Source organism: Natrix helvetica (genome assembly GCF_964273705.1).
Source record: "Natrix helvetica genome assembly, chromosome: 3".
In the NCBI taxonomy this organism is placed as follows: domain Eukaryota; kingdom Metazoa; phylum Chordata; class Lepidosauria; order Squamata; family Natricidae; genus Natrix; species Natrix helvetica.
The window spans coordinates 48891265-48913785 of NC_138549.1; the positions used below are offsets into that span (position 1 = coordinate 48891265).

Here is a 22521-nt window from a genome sequence, read left to right on the forward strand (position 1 = left end):
AATTTGAAAACTCAAAAACATGATGGGAGGCTAATACGAATGTTCACTTATTTTAAAATAAATATATTTAAATATATTTAAATAAATTTAAATATAAAAATAGATTTAAAATAAATGACATAAATTTAGCTTTTTCTAAGTAGGAAGCATAAGAAATGCCATAAGAGTTACTATATAAGGCAATAATAGCTAACCTTTTTTTGCTCCCGTGCCAAAAGCAGAGCAGGGGGGTTGTGCGCGGGCATGCCACACATAATGCTATGCGTGTGACCCAGTGCGCATGTGCCAATGATTCCCCTGCGTGCACATGCGTGCACGACCAGCACCATCCCCCCCCATTTTTGCATGGTTTTTTCACCTTCCCCAGGCTCCAGAGACTTTCTAGAAGCCTGGGGAGGGTGAAAACAGCCCCCCCTGGCCCCCCAGAGGCCCTCCGGAGAGTTCTGGTTTGTCCATAGGGCCGTTTTTCGACCTCTGGAACCTTCAGGAGGCTTCCCTGAAGGCTCCGGAGGGCAAAAAACGGGCATACAGACAAACCAGAAGTCCATTCCTGAACGTCTGGTTTGTCCGTAGGGCCAGTTTTTCGCGCTCCGGAGACTTCAAGGAAGCTTCTGGAGGGAGAAAAACGGCCTCAAAAGAAGGGTGAAGTGAGCTGATGGGGCAAAGCCTAACAAAGTGCCACCTGTGGCATGCGTGCCGTAGGTTCACCATCACGGATACCAATGTTAGTATTATAAGCTGTTAAATATTATTATGATATATATGTATTTTCATATCCTTGTGTTGAGTGATAAAATAAACTGGGAGAGAAAGGGACTTGCAAAGGTTAATAGTGTGTCTCAAAACAAAATGTTTTCATGAATCTGTTCAAACCAACAGTATACAATATAGCGATGCATAAAACAGACTCAATGAAAATCCATGAGGCTGAAGCCAGTCTTCATGAAACTTAACTGCCCATAACTTCTCCATATTGATAGTCCTTGCCCACTGGAATAAATAAAAGTACACAGTATTCTTTAAAAATATAAATTCAGGGGGAAAAAACATATATACTTACCCCAGCCAATAATGCAGAACTTTAGAATATATTTCCTCACATACGTATTGAATACTTTCACAAGGGCAAGATACATGTGAAAGGCTTCAAGGCCCATCCAGGTGAAAGAAACCAAAAGAAAATAATGAAGAAAGGCAGCAACTGAAATGCACAGACCCTGGATCTCATACAGAGCAATCCAGGAATCCAGCAGGAAAATGAGGTTTAGAAGTAGCAGCGCAATGCAGAGCTGGATAAGAATTTTAGATGGGTAGTCTCTTCGGATTTTCCTATAAACCCAAATAAATTAAATATGTAAGCTCACACTTTTTTTTACATTACACTTATTTTTTTTACTTGCATGACAAAGTGTAAATATGTTTTTCTAATAATGTCAAGTTACTAAATTATAAAACTGTAATTGCTTAAGCACCAAAATTATTACTTGAAAACGGCAGAAACAAAATATAATATTTTGTTAGTGAAATGTATATAGAAACCAAAGAATAAAAAAGCAAGGATGAGGAAAACGTTGACTAGACCCACATGAAAGAAAAATCTGTGCAAGCCACTCATCTGAATCACTAACTCTAGAATCAAAAATTCTAGAATATGTTGATATATTTTTATTATGAAATGAACTGAGAAAATCGGTTTGTCTTATTTGACATATAATTTCTCCGTTTTAAATATGGTTGTGGTTGGAAACTCAAATGGTTGTGATCTAAACATTGTTTACTTTTCAGCTATTATTTATAAAAATTCTTTCCCAGGCCAAATTCTTTCCCAGGCTAATAACCCTAACCCTTATAATGCCATAAACATGTTATTCTGTTTCCATTATTCAAGCTACAACAAATTGCTACCATATAATTTAGCATAGCCAAGTACTTACTCAAATGCAATGTAGGTAACAAGAGTCACAGAAAGAAAAATAGCTGAAAGTCCACAACCTATGTACGTGATGAAAGTTAGAATTAGCACTTGAACTGGAGATATGGTGGGGTTTCTTGATAAATCCTAAAAAAACAAAAACAGAAATTTTGTTAACTTTAAAAAAAAACTCTAATTTTTAAATTTTTAGCAGAGTTTGCCAATATACACAGTTACATTTATATTTGTGTGTATACATGTACAGTATATCCATTAATTATTTGGTTGCTTAGAGTTACAAATGTGAGATATAAATTATATAAACACACAGACAAATAAGAATAATAGGAATAAGATAATTTTATTGTCATTTTTATATATAAAAATGTATAGAATTTTTTCTCAACCCACTGAGAATTCACAAAGTTGATGCTATATGGAACAAAACTGTGGCTGAATCTAGATGTTCTGTTTCGAATACCACAAAGCCTCCCAGAAGGTAACAAGGAAAACAAGTTGTGAAGATGATGTGTAGCGTCTTTTCTCCCTTTCCATCCCATATTGCAGCCACTGTAATGGGACGCACTAAGCGTCTGTGCAGCTTTTGCTTAGATAATATAAGCATGGTTCTGACATAGCCTTCACAAGTAGTGATATTTATTCGCAAGTAAAGCAACCCCTTTTTATAACAGGGCACTAACCGTCTTTTATTCACAGGGATAAGCAAAAAAATCAAATGTGATTAGTCCCAACAAACCTGGGTTTATCCCAAAAATCTGAATTGCTTGCTGTATACTAGAAAACAAATGGTTGTCTGTGACAACTGGTCACTCCTAAACCCCTTCTATTTATTTCCTAGCCAGGGAGGAGCTGGCTATTGTCTATATCTGCCTCTCCTCAAGAATCAGCTTACTGCTTTCCTTTGCTCTCCTCTTTTCCTCTATGCCAGTGTTTCTCAAACTTGGCGACTTTAAGTCCTGTGGACTTCAACTCCCAGAATCCCCCAGCCAGCATAGCTGGCTGGGGAATTCTGGGAGTTGAAGTCCACAGGACTTAAAGTCGCCAAGTTTGAGAAACACTGCTCTATGGCAAATGTGCATCTGGGACTGGCCCCATCTGTTCTTCCCTCTCACTCAGCTCAGGACCGAAAACAGTTGTCTCTCCACCTGGGGGAGGATGGAAGGCTCCAGCTCTGCCTCTGTCTCTGATGCTGTTTCCTTATCAGAGCCTTCCAAAGTCTCTGAAGCTGGCCCAGGCTCTCCCTCAACCTCCTCCTCATCTGACTCTGCTGCTAGCTCTGCTGGCAGCCAACTGGCCACAACAAGCATTACCAGTAATATGCCAAAACTTGTCAGGTGATTGCAGTTGCAGATGGTTTCATTCATTGTTCTTTCTTTTACCACACAACCTTCAGAATTCCAACTGCCTTGGCCACCTGCCAAATATTAAAATACTTATATTATCAAATTGTAAGCCATACAGTTTTTAACTAGCTTAAGTAACATAAATGAAGTCACATGATTGTGAAACATACCATTTTTACTGAAATCCCAGAAGGCACATCTTAAAGTAAAATTATCCTGATTGGAAGAGGAAAAAAAGCTTAGCTACATACCACATGATCCATATATTAAAAAGAAGCAGCACTTGTTTGCTTAGATGTAGGTACATCTATCACTTCAGACTGTTTCCATAGGGCTACAAGGAATTCTAAAACACCACAAAAACTCCCTACAGAGTTTGCTCAGGTGAACTCTCTGAGTCAGAACCCAAATTTATTCCTGTTTTTACAAATAGAAAGTACCAAGAATAAATCATGAGGAGCTGAGTGTGTAAGTGTGTTCTGGACACTTGTCAAAATATGCAAAGCATCAAGCAGCTTTTGAACCTTATACAAGGCGGCTTATAAAATCTCTACTTAGTAATGCAAAGAAAACATAGTGGAAATTGACCTTTTTAATTAGTAGTATAAATATGAATATGCAGCCTCAGTTCAAAAGGACATATCTGCCTACATTACAGATGAAATTCAAAAAATTAGAATATCATGCAAAAGTTCATTTATTTCAGTAATGCAACTTAAAAGATGAAACTAATATATGAGATAGACTCATTACATGCAAAGCAAGATAGTTCAAGCCGTGATTTGCCATAATTGTGATCATTATGGCTTACAGCTCATGAAAACCCCAAATCCACAATCTCAGAAAATTAGAATATTACATGCAATCAATAAAACAAAGATTGTACATAGAACAATATCGGACCTCTGAAAAGTATAAGCGTGCATATGTACTCAGTACTTGGTCTGGGCCCCTTTTGCAGCAATTACTGCCTCAATGCGGCGTGGCATGGAAGCTATCAGCCTGTAGCACTGCTGAGGTGTTATGGAAGACCAGGATGCTTCAATAGCGGCCTTCAGCTCTTCTGCATTGTTCGGTCTCATGTCTCTCATCTTTCGCTTGGCAATGCCCCATAGATTCTCTATGGGGTTCGGGTCAGGCGAGTTTGCTGGCCAATCAAGCATAGTAATCCCACAGTCATTGAACCAGGTTTTGGTGATTTTGGCAGTGTGGGCAGGTGCCAAGTCCTGGAAAATGAAGTCAGCATCCTCATAAAGCTCGTCTGCGGAAGGAAGCATGAAGTACTCCAAAATCTCCTGGTAGACAGCTGCGTTGACCCTGGACTTAATGAAGCATGGTGGACCAACACCAGCAGATGACATGGCTCCCCAAATCAACACAGACTGTGGAAACGTCACACTGGACTTCAAGCATCTTGCAGTGTGTGCCTCTCCATTCTTCCTCCGTACTCTGGGTCCTTGGTTTCCAAATGAGATGCAAAAGTTGCTCTCATCAGAAAAGAGGACTTTGGACCACTGAGCAACAGACCAGGTCTGTTTTTCTTTAGCCCAGGTAAGACGCTTCTGACGTTGTTTGTTGTTCAGGAGCGGCTTGACAAGAGGAACACAATATTTGAAGCCCATGTCCAGGATCCGTTTCTGTGTGGTGACTCTTGATGCACTGACTCCAGCCTCAGTCCACTCCTTGTGAAAGTCCCCAACACTTTTGAATGGCCTTTTCCTGACAATCCTCTCCAGACTGCGGTCATCTCTGCTGCTTGTGCACCTTTTTCTCCCACACTTTTTCCTTCCACATACCTTTCTATTAATGTGCTTTGATACAGCACTTTGGGAACATCCAACTTCTTTTGCAATTCCCTTTTGAGGCTTTCCCTCCTTATGGAGAGTGTCAATGATGGTTTTCTGCACAACTGTCAGGTCAGCAGTCTTTCCCATGATTGTGATTCCTACTGAACCAGACTGAGAGACCATTTAAAGGCTCAGGAACCCTTTGCAGGTGTTATGGCTTAATTAGCTGATTAGAGTGGGACACTTTGAGCCTAGAATATTGCACCTTTTCATAATATTCTAATTTTCTGAGATTGTGGATTTGGGGTTTTCATGAGCTGTAAGCCATAATCATCACAATTATGACAAATCACAGCTTGAACTATCTTGCTTTGCATGTAATGAGTCTATCTCATATATTAGTTTCACCTTTTAAGTTGCATTACTGAAATAAATGAACTTTTGCATGATATTCTAATTTTTTGAGTTTCACCTGTACTTCAGAATGACAACATATGGTAATTAGGAGGTAAATTGTACAATATTATTCAGCTACATTCATAAAAATATCTACATATTCAGATAGCTAAAATGATTAACTGCTGAAATGAAGCATATGAAAATAAAAAATAGTGTGCAAATTGGTACCTGATTAGGCCTGATATTTTGTAGCGTGACAGTCACATTTGTCTTCAGGTTGTTAACTGAAAGGTTAGCAATACTTGATGATATAACATAACTGAACAAAGACAGATTTTTCAGCGTAGAATCCTGTGAAATGCAACCATGTACATTCTTATTAATTAAGTATAATAATGTTGATTGCTACCGAGTTTCCCTAAAAATAAGACAGGATCTTATTTTCTTTTGACCCACAAAATATGGCTTGGTCCTTATTATTGGGGGAGGGCTTATTGTTTTGGGGTTGCCGGGCTGCTGCTCTCTTGCGAGCGGCAACATGGCGGCCATGAGGTGACCATGCTCATGAGCAGCCGCCCAGCAAAACCCCTTTCCAGCCGGGCACAGCGCCATATCCAGCTGCCCTCCCACAACCATAGAGCGTACTCCTAGAGTGGCCACTGCTGGAACACTTGGCAGCCAAACTCCGGGGTTTGGAAGCCGCAGAAGAAGCTACGCTGGGATAGCGGCGGCGGCAGTGTCCTGGCCCTGCAGGGAGAGCTGACCCAGGGCATGGTGAGGCTGGGAGCACGCGAGCAGGGAACAGAACAGCCGCTGCGCAATCCCCCTCTCCAGCCGTGCAGAGCGCCATTCACTGATGTAGAGGTATTCTAACGGTGCCAAGCCACGGGAGCCAGGGGGCGGGGAACAGGCACTCATGCAGCTTAGTGCTTTTGGAATATCTCTAGGTCAGTGAATGAAAGGGGGCTTGTCAGGCGTCTGCTCATAAGCGTGGTCAGCGCAACATAGCCATTCGCCCCTGAGGCTGTTCCAAGCTCTTCAGGAGCCCACTCGCGAGAGAGCAGCCACCCGACAACCCCCCTCTCCAGCTGGGCACAGCGCCAGTCACCGACCTAGCGGTATCCTGAAGGCACCAAGCCATGCAAACACCTTTGTCTCCCTGGTTCCCGCGGCTTGGCCCCTTGGGGTAATGCTAGGTCGGTGAGTGGTGCTCTGCCTGGCCGGGGAGGGGAGGGCTGTCCAAGGGGCTTATTTTCAGGAGTGAGGTTATATTTTTGCCCACCTGAAAAAAAAGACATGGCCTTATTTTCAGGACATGTCATATTTTTGGGGAAACACGATAGAAACAATAGTGTCAGGGACAAATAGATTATATTTTAAAATTTCAAGCATGCTTTGAAACTATAAAAATACCTGGAATAGAGTTGTTTTTTTAAAAAAGTTAAATGTAATTCTAGAAGCTATAAGCTTCTCTTGAGGTGACAATTCTGCCATTATTGATGATGGAAGTGTAATGGCTCCAATAATCTTTGATGGCACTTCAATTCCAAGGGTAGCCTTTAAAAAAAAAGACACCCCCCCCCCAAAATAGATAATGAATCTTTGTGCTTTGTGCTATGTATAATAGATTAACATTAATGCAAGAGACAAGCATCCATTCTTGAGTCATGAAAAGCAGGCACATAATTGTACTTATTTTTATTCCATTTTTATTATTTGTTATAAAAAACTCAAGGTGAGGAGCATACATAATATTCTTTCTTCCTCAGATTTCCCCATTACAAGCCTGTGAGGAGAGGGAGCTAAGAGAAAGTGAGAGAAAATAACCTTTCATGTCTGAGGCAGGACTAGAGCTCATGGTTTTTGGCCTGATGTCTTAACTACTAGACTGAAATGGCTCATAAAAATTTGTTTCCTGTTGCAAAGTGATTAACTATGCTTCTCTCTCCATTTCAGAGGTGGTATGAAGCCAGTTCTGACAGGTTCTGCAGAACTGGGTAGCGGAAATTTTGAGTAGTTTGGAGAACCGGCAAATAGGCTGGCCCCGCCCCCCACTGCCTCCCAGCTGATCTTCTTTTGTTGCCCTGAACAGGAGAATGAAGCTGGAAAGGTTAGTGGGGTGGGGAGGTAATAGGGATTTTGCAGTAAGCTTCCCCCAGGAGTGGGGAGAGAATGGGGATTTTGCAGTATCCTTCCTCTGCCATGCCCAGCAAGCTACATAACGCCCACCAAGCCACGCCCACAGAACCAGTAGTAAAAAATTGTGAATCTCACCACTGCTCCACTTCCTTTCTAGCAGCAATTAAACATTTCCTATGTTTTTTAGATTTAAAAGTTTATGTGTTATACGTTTTGCTACTTTTCACAGAAGAAAAAAGTGCACCATTACATATAGCAACCAAAGTTACAATTAACCTCCAAAAAAGGTAGTTATGACCCAAATTTGAAATTTCAATGACTACACCATCCCCCATTATGTGACTGAATTTTTAGTACTCATCAAGTGACCTGCATCTATCTGCAGTGTCTCACAGTCACATGACTGTGATTTACAATGGTTTTTTTTTTGCTAGAAACTGGTATTAGCTTTCATTTAATGGCAAAAATTTTGCTGAATGACCACTGCATTTATTTGATGACTATCACATTTGCTTAACCACTGCAAATAAGGTTGTAGCCAGGCATGGTCGTCTGATGATCCACTTGAAGACCAGCACAAGTTATAATTGAAATTCTGGCCTCAATTATAGTCATAAGTCGAGGGCTACCTGAATTATATTCTTTGAAAACAAAAACCCAGCTGGGGCTAGTTAAATAGACATATTGTATTCCAGGATATATTCACAATAAGGTACACCATACACCTGCCTGCATCAGGTCCAGTAGTGGGTTTCAAAAATTTTACTACTGGTTCTGTGGGTGTAGCTTGGCAATCATGTGACTGGGTGGGAATGGTTTGGTCATGTGACCGGGTGGGAGTGGCTTGGTGGTCATATAACCGGGTGGGACTGGCCAATGTAGCCATCCATTTTGCCAATTTAGCAGTCCATTAAACAATACACAGTAACCCCCTTTTCTATTCTTTTTAATACTGCATGAAGTTTTGCTCTAGGTTTTTTTTTTTTTACTGGGGGGAGAGTTTGGCAATGCCTGGAGATTTCTGGGAATTTCTCCTGTGGGTTAGAGGCACCAAAATAGCCAAGATGATATAAGGTCTCCTGCTGGAGCAGGGGGTTCAACTAGATACCTCTGAGGTCCCTTCCAGCCCTGGATTGCTGTGTTGTTTCAAAGCATCCTCTGAAGCTGTGTCTAGTGCCAAGTTTGTTGTTCTTCCTTCCTCTCTGTTTTCTCTCTCTCCCTCCCTCCCTCCCTTCCTCCCTCTATCCATCCATCCATCCATCCATCCATCCATCCATCCGTATCTTATTCACTTTCCCTTACCTTACCTCTTTCTCCCTTCCCTCTTCTTTCTTCGCTCCTTCCCTCCCTCCCTTTCTTTTTTTCTTTCTCCAGTCCCTCTTTCTTTCTTTCTTTCTTTCTTTCTTTCTTTCTTTCTCCCTTCCCCTCTTTTTCCCTCCCTCCCCTCCCTCCCTCTTTCTTTCTTTTCCCATTCCTCCCTCCCTCTTTCTTTCTTTCTTTCTTTCTTCCTTTCTCTTTCTTTCTTTCTTTCTTTCTTTCTTTCTTTCTTTCTTTCTTTCTTTCTTTCTTTCTTTCTTTCACCCTTCCCTATTTCTCCCTTCCCTCCCTCTTTCTTTCTTTTTTTCTCCCTTTCCTCCCTTTCTTATTTTCTCCCTTCCCTCCCTCCCCCCTTTCCCCCTTCCTGTGAAGAACCCCAGAAGGTCTTTGGTAGGAGGAAGAAAAGCCAGACGTTTTGAAACAGAGAACATGCCCATTGATCATCTGGCATTTTTAGAGCTCCACTATTGATTAGCTTAGCCTGAGCAAGGATAGCTAGCTGCACTTTCAATAAGCTCTCAACTCAAATCTCCATGCCCGAGGTCTTCAAATTTGACAACTTTAAGACTTGTGGACTTCAACTCCCAGAATTCTCCAGCCAGCAGAGCTGAATTCTGGGACTTGAAGTCCACAAGTCTTAAAGTTGCCAAGTTTGAAGACCTCTGCTCCATGCACTTCGAAATTCCCAAACAGTTAGGATTTCTTTCTCCCTTGAAGCCCCACCCCCAGCCCATTTTTGCTCCCAGGGGGCTGCAGGGATGCTTGCTAGGTACCCACCCATGCCCTATTTTGGCCTAGCAGACCCTCCTGAAGCCCCCTGGGAGCAAAAATGGGTGCAGGGGGCCCCCATGCCCTATTTTGGGCTTAGCAGGCCTCCCTGAAGGCCCCTGCTAGCCAAAATGGGGCTCGTGGGGATCCTGGAAGGAGCGGGGGAAGTAAGGTTGCAATCCCAGTGGGGGGGATGCAAAAGCTCTGGGGAGGGGGGGGCTAGCGAGACTTACCTGTAGGCAGAAGAAGGCAGCTCAGTTGGGGTGCAGGGCAGGCACCATATGGAGGAGAGGACTGACTGGGTGGGGCGGGTGTTCAGGGCCAGTGACCCAGAAACTACTTAGGTGGCATGGCAAGCCTGGGTTGCTCGAACTGGAAGTGACCAGGCCGCCAAAGATACTACCTATTCAGCCAAACAGGTCCGAACTGGTAGGAACCCATCTCTGATCAGGTCATATAATGTGCAGATCCTATATTTTTAATTTTTAATTTTTAATTATTTAATAGTCAATTTAATTTGAAGTGGTTTGTTTTTGAGGAGACTGGCATAAAATACATGCCTAATTAAAAATGGGCAAAAATGTAAACCAGAGTTGTATTTATCTGCTCTTCTGATACATCTTTAGCTTTGGGGTCTTTGGATTTACCAACAAATTCTATACTCAAACTTATATTTTAAAGACTTTTACTTAAAATCCAAAAGAAATTTTAAAGATGAAAAAAATATGGCTTACCTCAAGATCTGAGGAATGTTGAACAGCAAAAGAAACTTTGCTAAAAGAGCTGCTATTGACTTTCAGGACAGCCAGAGCCAAAGTAGGAGTGGTAAGATTAATGGATGTTGTTGAGAATTTCAACTTTAATCCAATCATATCCACTATTTTTATTATTCTAACGAGAGAGTAATACAGATAATTACTTGTGTGATTTTTATTACTATCAATTTTTAAAAGTACAATATTTTCACGAAAACTCAATTGAATTACATGCAAGAACAAACATGTTGATAGATAATTGTAAAAAGTTAAATTTTTTGAGAAAAATATAGTTTTTCATCTATACCATCTCAAGAACATGATCTGAAATATATTTGGAAAACAATGAAAAATTACATTTCAAAGACTTTAAAAAGAATAATAGGACATCTGTAAACACAATTCATTTCAAGAAAAATATTTTATATAGAAATATGTTTCTTACATTATAGACACATACCTTTTAGACATTGGATATATTTGTGATTGAGGCATGCTTAGAAGGAAGCTAACTCTTTCCAGCATTGACTGTCCAAGAGATGATGCTATTGTTTCTGCAGTTAAGTAGCCTTCAAGCTCCGAAACAATGCTGCTGACATTGGAGGCATCAATACTATTCGTAATCCTTGAATTATTATGAGAGATTTGCTCTACAAAAAAATAGGAGGAGGGAAACAGCACTTTTAAACAAACCGAAAATCAGGAAAATGAAGTACTCCATATTTGGGGTTTTTTGTTTCCTTATTTGAATAAAATGGCACGGACAAAACACCATTAAAAGGCTTCAAAGCATTGTAGAAGTTTTGTTTATTTATGCAGTCCTTTGAACACGTCCTTTGATTCAAAGTAGAATCTGATGCACATATAGTATATCTTTTGTGGCATGAATGCAGTGGAGGCCAAAACCAGCTCACTGAATAAATCACCACTGGATGGAAGATAGGAACAGAGGAAAAACATCCATTTTGATTTGGAAGCTTCTTCAAACAGAAATTAGGATAGTTCAGTGAAGTACTTTTGCTGCTGAAATCAGCAATTAATGCTTTTGCTAAAGTGAGCACATAGCTAATGACCTATACTGCCCCATTTCTTTTGATAGAAATAAAATTAGGAATTCCATCAGACAATAGAGATCAATTTTATCAAGCAAATGTCATCCGTTATGATAAGTGTTATGATTTTAGATATATTTATGTGGAAGTAGTCTGCATATCAGTAAGAGTGGTTCATTCTTTGAAAATAACTTGGAAGAAGTGTTTCTGACCTTACACAAGCAGAACATCTCCAGCATTCATTAAAACAACTTGACATGAGCCTTTAAAAAAAGGTGCCACTATCTAAAGTTTTTCAGGAAGCTTCTGTTTTTCTAAATAGTAGAGAACTGTGGTTGTGTGAAATCAAAAGCACTTTCATTTCTGAAGCATGCACAATCCTAGTACTTCCACATACTCATCAAACTATATGCATATATCAGGGTCACAACAGAAGATCCGGGTGTTTTCCGGGTGCGATTCAAGGTACTAATTATGACCTTTAATGCGCTCCATGGCTTAGGCCCAGGGTACCTGCGAGACGATCTACTGTCACCTGTAGCCTCCCACCGTCCAGTGCGATCCCACAGAGTTGGCCTTCTCAGGGTGCCGTCGGCCAAACAGTGTCGGCTAGCAACCCCCAGGGGGAGAGCCTTCTCTGTGGGAGCGCCTTCCCTCTGGAATGAGCTGCCCCTGGAGCTTCGCATAATCCCTGACCTTCCAACACACCCTAAAAAGTTGGCTTTTCCAGCAAGCCGGCCTGGCCTGTTAATTTTATCTAATTTTTAAAATGTTAGTGTTATATTAATTGGATTTGTTTTTTGGATTGTTTCTAATTTCCTTTTAACTTTTGTAGTATGTGTTTTTTAATGTTGTATGCCGCCCAGAGTCCTTTGGGAGAAGGGTGGCATATAAATTCAATAAAACAAACAAACAAAACAAACAAGATCCATTTAAATCAATGTTACCTGTGCTTTTTTTACGTGGTCCTCCAATATCATTAGTGTAGATCATGGAAGAAGACGTGGACATGAGGGCTGAAGAAATGGATGTTGTATGCTGAGCATTTGATATTGTAGGTGTTGTGGGATATACTTCTGGAAAAGTACTAATAGGTTGGATAGAATGGTTTGTAAAATTTGAATTAATTGTTTCAACCAAGGTTGAAGGAACAAATATATTGGTTGACTTTGTAGGAAATCCAGAAGAAAGCTCAGTAAAAGGATTAGAAGTAGCATTTATAGTAGAAATATTTATTGTTGCAGGCTCAGTGAAAGGAGGTGACAAAATAGTTGTTGATTCAGAGGACAATTCAGAGGAAAAGTCTTCATGATGCATTGTAAAAGAGGAAGGACCTACAGGTGAAACTGGAGAGTCAGGAGTATTATGACCACTACAGGCAACTGGTTCATGAATATCACTATAAGAAAAACAATATCAGCATTGATTTAGTTGCAGCTTATACTTTTAAAAGGATAAAGAAAAATCCAAATATTTATCTGTCCCATCTCTTCAAAGAATAATGAATTTGATTATTATTATATTTCTATTTTATGCTTTTATGATTTTTCATGAATACTGCATAGTGTTATGGAGTTGGATAGCCTTCTAAAATTAATAATACTTTTATTATGTAAATAATCTAAAAGCCTATTTCTGCATGCAGGGGTGGGTTCCTCCCGGTACTGTACAGTACGTCAGAAGACGTAGTGAAAATCTGGTGTACCGGATAGGACCAGTAGTAATGGTGGCTTGGCCATGCCCACAAACCTGTTCTCCCATCAGAAGCTTTGTCAGAAGCTATTTTTAAAAAGGTTTTTTCCCCTGCTGGTTCAGGCAAGGGAAAAAAAGCTTTAAAAAGTAAGAGAGAGGGAGGGAGGAAGGAAGGAAGGGAAGGGAGAAAGAAAGAGAAAGAACAAGAAAGAAAGAAAGAAAGAAAGAAAGAAAGAAAGAAAGAAAGAAAGAAAGAAAGAAAGAAAGAAAGAAAGAAGGAAACTCACTTTTCAGCTGGGAGATACAGCAAAGGAGAAAAATAAATGTTGTTGTTTTAAATCGGAACAGTGTATGCCTGGCTGTGGAATTCTGGGAGTTGAAGTCCACAAGTCTTAAAGCTGCACACTTTGGAGTCTTGCTTTAAATTTAAAAGCTGCTCAGAAGGAGGTTTGCAAAGTGACATTCAGCAGTTATTGGGGGGGGGGGTTCCCACAGAGGGAAGGGAGAAAGAAAGAAAGAAAGAAAGAAAGAAGGAAGGAAGGAAGGAAGGAAGGATAGCACAGCACAGCACAGCACAGCACAGCACAACACAGCAATTTAGGGCTAGAAGGCTATTCAGAGGTCATCTAGTCCAACACCCTGCTGCAGCAGGAAACCTTACATTGTCTGAATTATTTTGGTGCCTCTAACAGAGGAAGACTGCCAGAAAGGAGAAGGAGTTTACTAGGGCAAGACTGCCATGCAGAGGAAGGCAGAGATAGTCCTTGACTTATGACTACAATTGAGCCCAAAATTTTGGTTGCTAAGCAAGAGCGTTGTTAAGTGAGCTTCACATTTTACCTAATCCGTGACATCTCCTGGTGAGTGACATCAAGTTGGCCACTCTCACCCAGTCACATGACCACCAAGCCATGCCCACAAATAGACCATGCCCACAGAATAGGTAGTAAAAAGTTTTGAAACCCACCCGTCTGCATGCCTTAAAAGCATTTTTTTCTATATTTAATCATCAATTCTTATGTCAAGGGATAAGTTCATAAAAATATATACTAAAGGTTTTAGCTTTTCTTTTCTTCTTTTTTATTATTATTATTTTTCCTTCTACAACACCTTACAGTCATTATATCAACATTATTATGTCATCATACCTGTACATGTAAATATTATTTCGCATCTATGTTTATAAACCTTTATACACAGTTTTTCAGCTAAATTAATTTTATTCTTGTTTTGCAGCCATTTGTACCACTTGTTCCAAATTTCATAATATTCCAACTCTTCTTTGCCTTTTAATTTTAGTGTTAATTTGTCCATCTCTGCACAATCCCAAAAAATTTGTATCACTAATTCATCCGAGGGGATATTATTTTGTTTCCAGCATTGGGCAATGCTATTCTAGCTGTGGTCAGCAGATGTGTTAATATGTACTTAATTTTCTTTGTATATTTCCCTTTGATTATTCCCAGCAGAAAGAGTTCGGGTTTGTATTTTATTTGTTCTCCTGTAATTTCTTGCACCCATTTCCAAATTTTTGTCCAATATTTTTGAGTTCCCGGGCAGGTCCATCATATGTGATAGAAAGTCCCTTGTATTTTTTTTACACTTCCAGCAGGTCGGATTCATGTTTAGGTACATTTTAGCCAATCTCATTGGTGGTAAATGCCAACGATAAAACATTTTATACATATTTTCGTTGAGTGCTACTGATCGTGTTAGTTTATAATTTGTGTTCCAAATTCTTTCCCATCCACTAGATCTATATTGTGTCCAAAGTTTTTGGCCCATGCTATCATGCAACCTTTAACTTTTTCTTCTTCTAATGTTATTTCTAATAAATATTTGTATATTTTCATTATAAATTTATTTTCCAGGCCAATTAAAATTTTATCTATTTGTTGTAATTCTGTGTATATTCCATATTCTTTTACATCTTTTTTGCATCTCGATTGTAGTTGAAGGTATCGCCACCAGTCTATATTTATATTTTGCTCCTTTAATTCCTGATTTGTTTTCAAATTTCCTTGGATGTCTAAAATTTCACTATATCCAACCATTTTCGATAGATCTAGTGCATTGGGATGTGTCATAGCTTCCATAGTGAAAAGCCATATCGGTATTTTCATGTAGTATTTTTCTCTAATTTTATTTCAGACCTGTATCAGTGCATCTCTAATATAGTGTCTATGAAAGTATTTTTGTTTCTTTTTAACCTCCTCCCATAGGAAAAAGTGCCATCCCCTTTGCAAATCATGGCCCTCTAATGTTAGTATTCTTTTATTTTTTAAATTTATCCAATTCCTAATCCATGTTAATGCTGCTGCTTTGTAATAAAGCTCCCAGTCAGGGAGTCCCATACCACCTCCGCTTCTGTCATCCTGTAGAACTTTCAACTTCATCCTGGCTTTCTTCCCTTGCCATATAAATTTTAATCTTGTTCAATTCAATAAAAAATTTTTTTCTAATTTTATGGGAATTGTTTGAAATAAGTATAATAGTCTCGGTAATACATTCATTTTTATCACTGCTATTTTCCATAATAATGATAGTTGTAGTTTCCCCCATAATTCTAGATCTTTTTTTATTTGTTGCACTAATTTTATATAATTATTTTCTTTTATAGTTGAGCACTTTGCAGTTAGCCATATTCCAAGATACTTAACTTTCTTTGTCACTTGCAGTCCTATTATTCTTTCTAATTCTTTATTTTGTTCTTCCTTCAAATTTTTAGTTATCATTTTAGTCTTTTCTCTATTAATCTTTAACCCTGCTGCATCTCCATATTTTTCTAATTCTCGCATTAAACTATTTCCTGTTTCTAGCATTCATTCTTCTATAATGAATACCAAATCATCTGCAAAGGCCTGCATTTTATACTCTTCTCTTTTAATTTTAGTTCCTCTTATCTCCGAATTTTGTCTAACTCTTGTTAGCAGACTTTCAAGCATCAGGATAAAGAGCAGAGGTGATAGTGGGCAACCCTATCTTATTCCTTTCATTATTTTAAAGGTCTCTGTACTTTCCCCATTTAATAATATATTTGCCCTTTGGGTAGAGTATATCGTTTCTATTAATCTTTCAAATTGGTCCCCTAATTTCATATTCTTAATTTGTTGCATCATGAATTCCCAATTTAAATTGTCAAAGGCCTTCTGTGCATCCAGAAAAACAAGTGCCACTTGTTTCTCTGGATGCGCCTCGTAGTACTCTAAGATTTGCTACTATTCTGGTATTATTCCTAATTTGTCTTGTTGGGAGAAATCCATTTTGGTCTGGATGTATATAGTCATTTAATAGTTTTTTCAATCTCTCTGCTATTATTGTTGTGAATATTTTATAGTCGGCATTTAACAATGAGATTGGCCTATAGTTTTGAATCTGTTTTTTATCTGCACCTTCTTTAAATATTAATGTAATATGTGCTTCCCTCCATGAATCTGGTATTTTTGCTTTCATCAGTGCCTCATTATACATCTCCAACATCAAGGGTTCTATCAATTCGTTCAATTCATCTATTATTTTTTACCATTCTGCTGGAAATCCATCTGGGCCTGGCATTTTACTATTTTTCTGTTTTTGGATCACCTGTTTCAATTCTAGTTTCGTTATTTTTTTGGACAACATTTCTTTCATGTCTTCTGTTATTGACGGTGTTTCTTTTCCATTCAGATATTCTTTTATTTGTTTTTTATCTGCTTGTTCCTCTTTATACAGATTCTCAAAGTACTTGTATGCAATCTTTTTCTTCCCTTCCATTGTATGTTGTAATTCACCAGTTTCCTCTTAAAGTTGATATATTAATCTTTTTTTCCTCTCTTTTCTCAATCTGTATGACAACCACCTCCCCGGTTTATTTGCTTGCTCAAAGAAGTTTTGTTTTGTTAGTTTTAGGCCCTTTACCATTTCTTCCTGGTCTGATACTGTATATTTAATTTATGTTTTGCTAACATCCAATCCTTTCTAATTTTGTCATTCTGTGGCTTATTTTGTAATTCAATTTCTAAATTTTTAATTTCCTCCTCTAATATCTTCTGTTGTGCCCATTTCTCTTTGTTTCTTTTTGCTGAATCCACTATAATAATTCTGCGGGAATAAGCTTTCATGGTGTCCCATAAATTTTGTATAGATGTCTGTTTTTTTATGTTTTCCTTAAGGAATAACTCCAATTCGTTTCTATATTTTTGAATAAATTCTTTTTCTTTTAATATTTGCAAATTTAACATCCATTTTTGTCTAGTTTTTTTCCCTTCCCAAATTATTTTAATGGGGTTGTGATCTGCCCACGTATTTGATAATATTTCAATTGTATGTATTTCTGCCCCAATTTCCCCATTCATCCATGTCATATCGATCCGTGATCAGGATTGATGTGGATTGGAGTAAAAGGTAAATTATTTTTTTTCTGGTTCCATTTTTCTCCAAATATCTATTAAATTTAGCTCCTCCATCATCTCAAAGCAAGTTGTTGAATTTTTTTTTTCATTTTTAGTTTTTTGGTCATTTACGTAATCTTTTTTACTGTCCACTATGGCATTATAATCTCCTATTATACAAATATTCCTCAATCCAATTTCTCTAATTTTTTCGTGTAGTTTTTATAAAAGTTCCTTCTGATTTTCGTTTGGGGCATATATTGCTACCAGTAGTACTGATTTTTGGTTTATCCCTATCTCTATCATTAATATTCTTTTTATTTCTTAGATTTTTTTTAGATTTTTAGACCGCCCCTCTCCCAAAAAGGGACTCGGGGCGGTGTACAGTCAATACAATAAAACCAATCATAATAATTAAATACATTTAAGCTACATTTAAAATACATTTGGAGGGGGAGATAGGCTGTACTAAGAAATAAATACCTAAAAACATCACAATTAAAACCCCAAACCCTAAAATAAAATAAATCCCTGGGAGGTAAAGCTAAGAAAGTGCCAGGCCAGCTGATTGAAATAGGTGAGTCTTTAACTTTTGCCGGAAGGAACGGAGGTCGGTGGTAGTTCGAATGTCTGGGGGGAGGTCATTCCAGAGGGTTGGGCCCATCACAGAGAAGGATCTACTCCTAGGTGTCGCCCGCTGGCATTGCCTAGCAGACGGCACCAGGAGGAGCCCCTCCCTGTGTGAGCGGATAGGTCGCAGGGACGTATGTGGTAGGATGCGATCCTGCAGATAACTAGGTCCTCTGCCATGGAGCGCTTTAAAGATGGTGATCAATACCTTGAAACGCACCCGAAAGGCCACAGGTAGCCAGTGCAGCTCGCGCAGGAGAGGTGTTACGTGGGAGTAACGTGTACGTCCCATAATAACCCGCGCGGCTGTGTTCTGAACTAGCTGCAGTCTCCGGATGTGTCCCAAGGGAAGCCCCATGTAGAGGGCATTGCAGTAGTCCAGGCGAGACGTCACCAGCGCATGAGTGACCGTACGCAGGGCACTCCGGTCCAGTAGGGGGCGCAATTGGCGCACCAGGCGAACCTGGTGGAACGCCCCCCTTGCCACGGCTGCCACATGGTCCTCCATTGACAGCCGGGCATCAAGGAGGACGCCCAAATTGCGCGCCCGCTCCACAGGGGACAGTTGTTCGCCCCCTATGGCCAGCGATGGAGTCAGCTGGCTGAACCGAGGTGCCGGTAACCACAGCCACTCGGTCTTGGAGGGGTTGAGTTTGAGTCTGTTGTCCCCCATCCAGACCCCGACGGCTTCCAAACACCGGGACATCACTTCGACAGCCTCGTTGGGGTGGTTTGGGGTTGAAATATACAGCTGAGTATCATCAGCGTAGAGATGGTACTCAACCCCAAAACCACGGATGATCTCACCCAGCGGCTTCACATATGCGTTGAACAGAAGAGGCGAGAGGACCGACCCCTGTGGCACCCCACAAGTGAGTGGCCTCAGGGACGACCTCTGCCCCCCTGTCAACACACATTGCTTCCGGTCGGAGAGGTAGGAGCCGAACCACCGCAAAACGGTGCCTCCGACTCCCATCCCCTCCAACCGGCGCAATAGGATACCATGGTCGATGGTATCAAAAGCCGCCGAGAGGTCTAATAGGACCAGGATAGAGGAACAACCCCTATCTCTGGCCCTCCAGAGATCATCCACCAACGCGACCAAGGCTGTCTCAGTGCTGTGCCCGGGTCGGAAGCCGGACTGGCGTGGGTCTAGATAATCGGAATCGTCTAGGTGTTGTGGAAATTGCTGCGCCACCACATTCTCAACAACCTTCGCCAAGAAGGGGAGGTTGGAGACTGGACGATAGTTAGCTAGCTCCATTGGGTCGAGCGAAGGCCTCTTGAGCAAGGGTCTCACCACCGCCTCTTTCAAGGCGGTTGGTAAGTATCCCTCACCCAGTGAGGCGCTCACCAGGCCCAGGAGCCAGCCTCGTGTCACCTCCCAGGCTGCCAGTACCAGCCAGGAGGGGCACGGGTCCGTTAAGCAAGTGGTGGGTCGCAGCCGTCCACGCAACCTGTCCAAATCCTCGGGGGCAACAGAGTCAAACTCCTCCCAGAATGGTCTCTTCCCTTTGGGTCTGCACAAATTAAATTTGTCTTTATCCCACCTTTAACATATATCGCTATCCATTTTCTCTTTTCTTCTGCTGATGCTGCATATAATTTTCCTAATTTAGGACATTCCAGGTATTTTATATCTTGTTTTTTAATGTGTGTTTCCTGTAAGCATATTATATCTGCCTTTTGTTTTGTTAATTTTGCCCAGATATGCTTTCTTTTTGTTGACGAATTGAAACTGTTAATATTTACTGATAATAATTGAATTTCTTCTTCCATCCTCCTAATTCTCTGCCTGTCTTTATTTTTTATTAACTCTAGTTTCTTTTTCGGCTCCTTGTTTTTGGTCTCACTTCCTCCTCTCTCTGTTGCTCTTTCTCCTCCCTACTACTTTCTCCTTGTTCTCCTTCTGTTGTTCTCTGTTGTTGTTCTTCCTGGCTTCTATATTCCAACTCCTCCTTACTGCTCTGTTCCTCTTCCGGGCCTACTAGTTGCTCATATAAATCTTGTGCCTTCTCCAGATTGTCAACTTTAATCCTTTTCTCCTGCCAAGTTATCAGCATCTCTTCATGTACCAACCACCTAAATAGTATATCTTGTTTAATCAGTTGTGTCACCAGAAATCGATAGTCTCTCCGTTGCTCCCTCACTCTTCGTGGAATTTGTTTCAGGGTTTGTATCTCTTTCCCTTTGTACACCATCTATCGTCTTTTTACACTTTTCTATCGTCTCTTTTGAGTGGCATTTACAGGAAACAACAAGACTAGAACATTTCCTCGCTGTGCAATCAATACCCAGAGGGCTCCTGAAGGCTCCGGAGGACCAAAACCGGCCCTACGAGCAACCCGGAATTCCGTTCCTCCGGGGTGGGTGGGGGAGGTTGTTTTCATCCTCTCCAGGTTCCTATAAAGGCTCTGAAGCCTGGGGAGGGCAAAAAAAGCATGCCAAAAATGGGAAGAAGCGCTGGTCATGCACGCATGTGCGCTGTGGTCATGTGCATAGCATTAAGAGTGTGGCACACCCATGCACGACCCCCCCCCGCGCTCCCCCCGCTTTTGGCACACGAGCCAAAAAAGGTTTGCCATCTCTGGTCTATTGGATAAGAAATTATCTCTCCTTTGTCCCATCATGTTTATAAGACTTTATGGTATGTTATTTTTTCTATTTTTCCCCCTCTCAATGCTGAGAATTATGGTGCACCAAATAAGAAACATGACAAGTAAACTCCAAATTTTCTACATTAAGCAGGTTACACTTACCACTGAAAATGGTGCAACTCTTGGGCACTTGGACAAGAAAAAGGCTGCATGGAACAGCAGCATGATTCTGTAAACAACAAAGAATTATATGCACTTATATATTAATATTAATTAGTATACTGTTGTAAAGGCTATTACATCCTTTGATAGACTAACTTCTGTTTGTGGTACAAAGTATTAATCTTACATAGGATCATTATGTAATCACCATTTCATGGAACTTCACAGTGAAATTCCTCCTTTAGAACTAATTAGCTGTAATATTTAATAACTACTGATAAGATTAGCCCCCACTGTACATTAGCTTGTGATATCTATAGTATGCAATTAACATCACTGTTATTTACTGTCTCCACTGTTACACCAGTACTCATAATTAGTCTTCACAGATGAATCAAATAATGTTGCCATCATATAGCGATCCAATCCACATGTTTAATGGATAGATTTGAAGAGCAAAGCCTCAGCAGTTAGTGGACTGTCTTCCATTTCACTCAGGGCTCTTATACCTTATGTGTACTGCAGTACATACATATGATGACCTTTATCCTGCTGTCATCTGTACTGAACCTATTGGAGTCTTCAGAATATGACACCATTCAAATGGTGTCAATGGACAATGGGGTTATCTCTGTTTCCAGGGGAGTTCAAAGAGGGAATATTTCAATTGGTGTCATGTCTGAATAAAACAAATTTCTCACTAAAGAGTAGGCCTGTGCAAATCAATCAACAAACAAAGCACCTGTTTGGATTCACTCTTTGCAGGCGTGAAAGATTTACAGTCATTTGAAAGCTTGGCCCAGCTGCTCCAAAACTCCTTCAAACAGTTGGGTAACTTTGCCACTGCTATTATGCTTTGCTGAACTAGTTACATAGAACTACTAAACAGCACCACAAATATCTGTACAATTTGACATACAAGGAAACAATGGCTTTTATATTTTTAAATGATATTCATACCTAAAAGAACTCATAGAATATGCAGTCTTGGAATAAAAATTATGCCTTGAGAGACTACTGGTAGCTTTTTCCATCATCTTAGTTTCAAAGATTGGGACAGATAAAGCAAGCACATTGTTACCAAGTAGCTCTAGAGCAAAATTCTATTCATAATTTTCTTACCCATTAGATTCAGTTCTGCTTTTTCTTCTAACTCTGATACTATGTTGCTTATATTCATTCCTTTCTCCAGTTCTATTATAAAAATACAGTTGACTACACTGCAAAGAAAAGGAAAGCATAGAAACTATTACGGTAGTATACTGCTTCTGATTAAAACTTTCAGTATTCTTAATACAAATAATATTTGAGAAATATAATAATACAAACCTCTGGTTTATTTCATTACACCGCATGAGAGATGACTATAAAAGAACAAAATACAATAAAAATAAATTATTTGGCCTCGCTGAAATAGGCATTCTGTACAGATAGTTCTCAACGTACAACAGTTCATTTAGTGACCATTCAAAGGTACATCACTGAAAAAAGTGACTTATGAGTGTTTTTCACACAACCATTGTAGCCTCCCTGTGGTCACATGAACAAATACTTGGCAAATGATGCATATGGTTGCA

General features: G+C 39.9%; 1 protein-coding gene across 1 annotated transcript in view; it reads right to left on the bottom strand.

Moving 5' to 3' along the window:
- ADGRG2 (adhesion G protein-coupled receptor G2) overlaps window positions 1-22521 on the bottom strand; it is a 72122-nt gene that overhangs the window by 9973 nt on the left and 39628 nt on the right. Inside the window, exons 10-21 of the mRNA XM_081949554.1 lie at window positions 22274-22308; window positions 22067-22164; window positions 20945-21011; window positions 12441-12892; window positions 10902-11091; window positions 10421-10577; window positions 6876-7019; window positions 5691-5813; window positions 3447-3492; window positions 3244-3347; window positions 1935-2059; window positions 1061-1329 (exon numbers count right to left, since the gene is read on the bottom strand). Of these exons, the coding sequence (XP_081805680.1) occupies window positions 1061-1329; window positions 1935-2059; window positions 3244-3347; window positions 3447-3492; window positions 5691-5813; window positions 6876-7019; window positions 10421-10577; window positions 10902-11091; window positions 12441-12892; window positions 20945-21011; window positions 22067-22164; window positions 22274-22308 (1810 nt within the window). The remainder of the gene's footprint in view (window positions 1-1060; window positions 1330-1934; window positions 2060-3243; window positions 3348-3446; window positions 3493-5690; window positions 5814-6875; window positions 7020-10420; window positions 10578-10901; window positions 11092-12440; window positions 12893-20944; window positions 21012-22066; window positions 22165-22273; window positions 22309-22521) is intronic.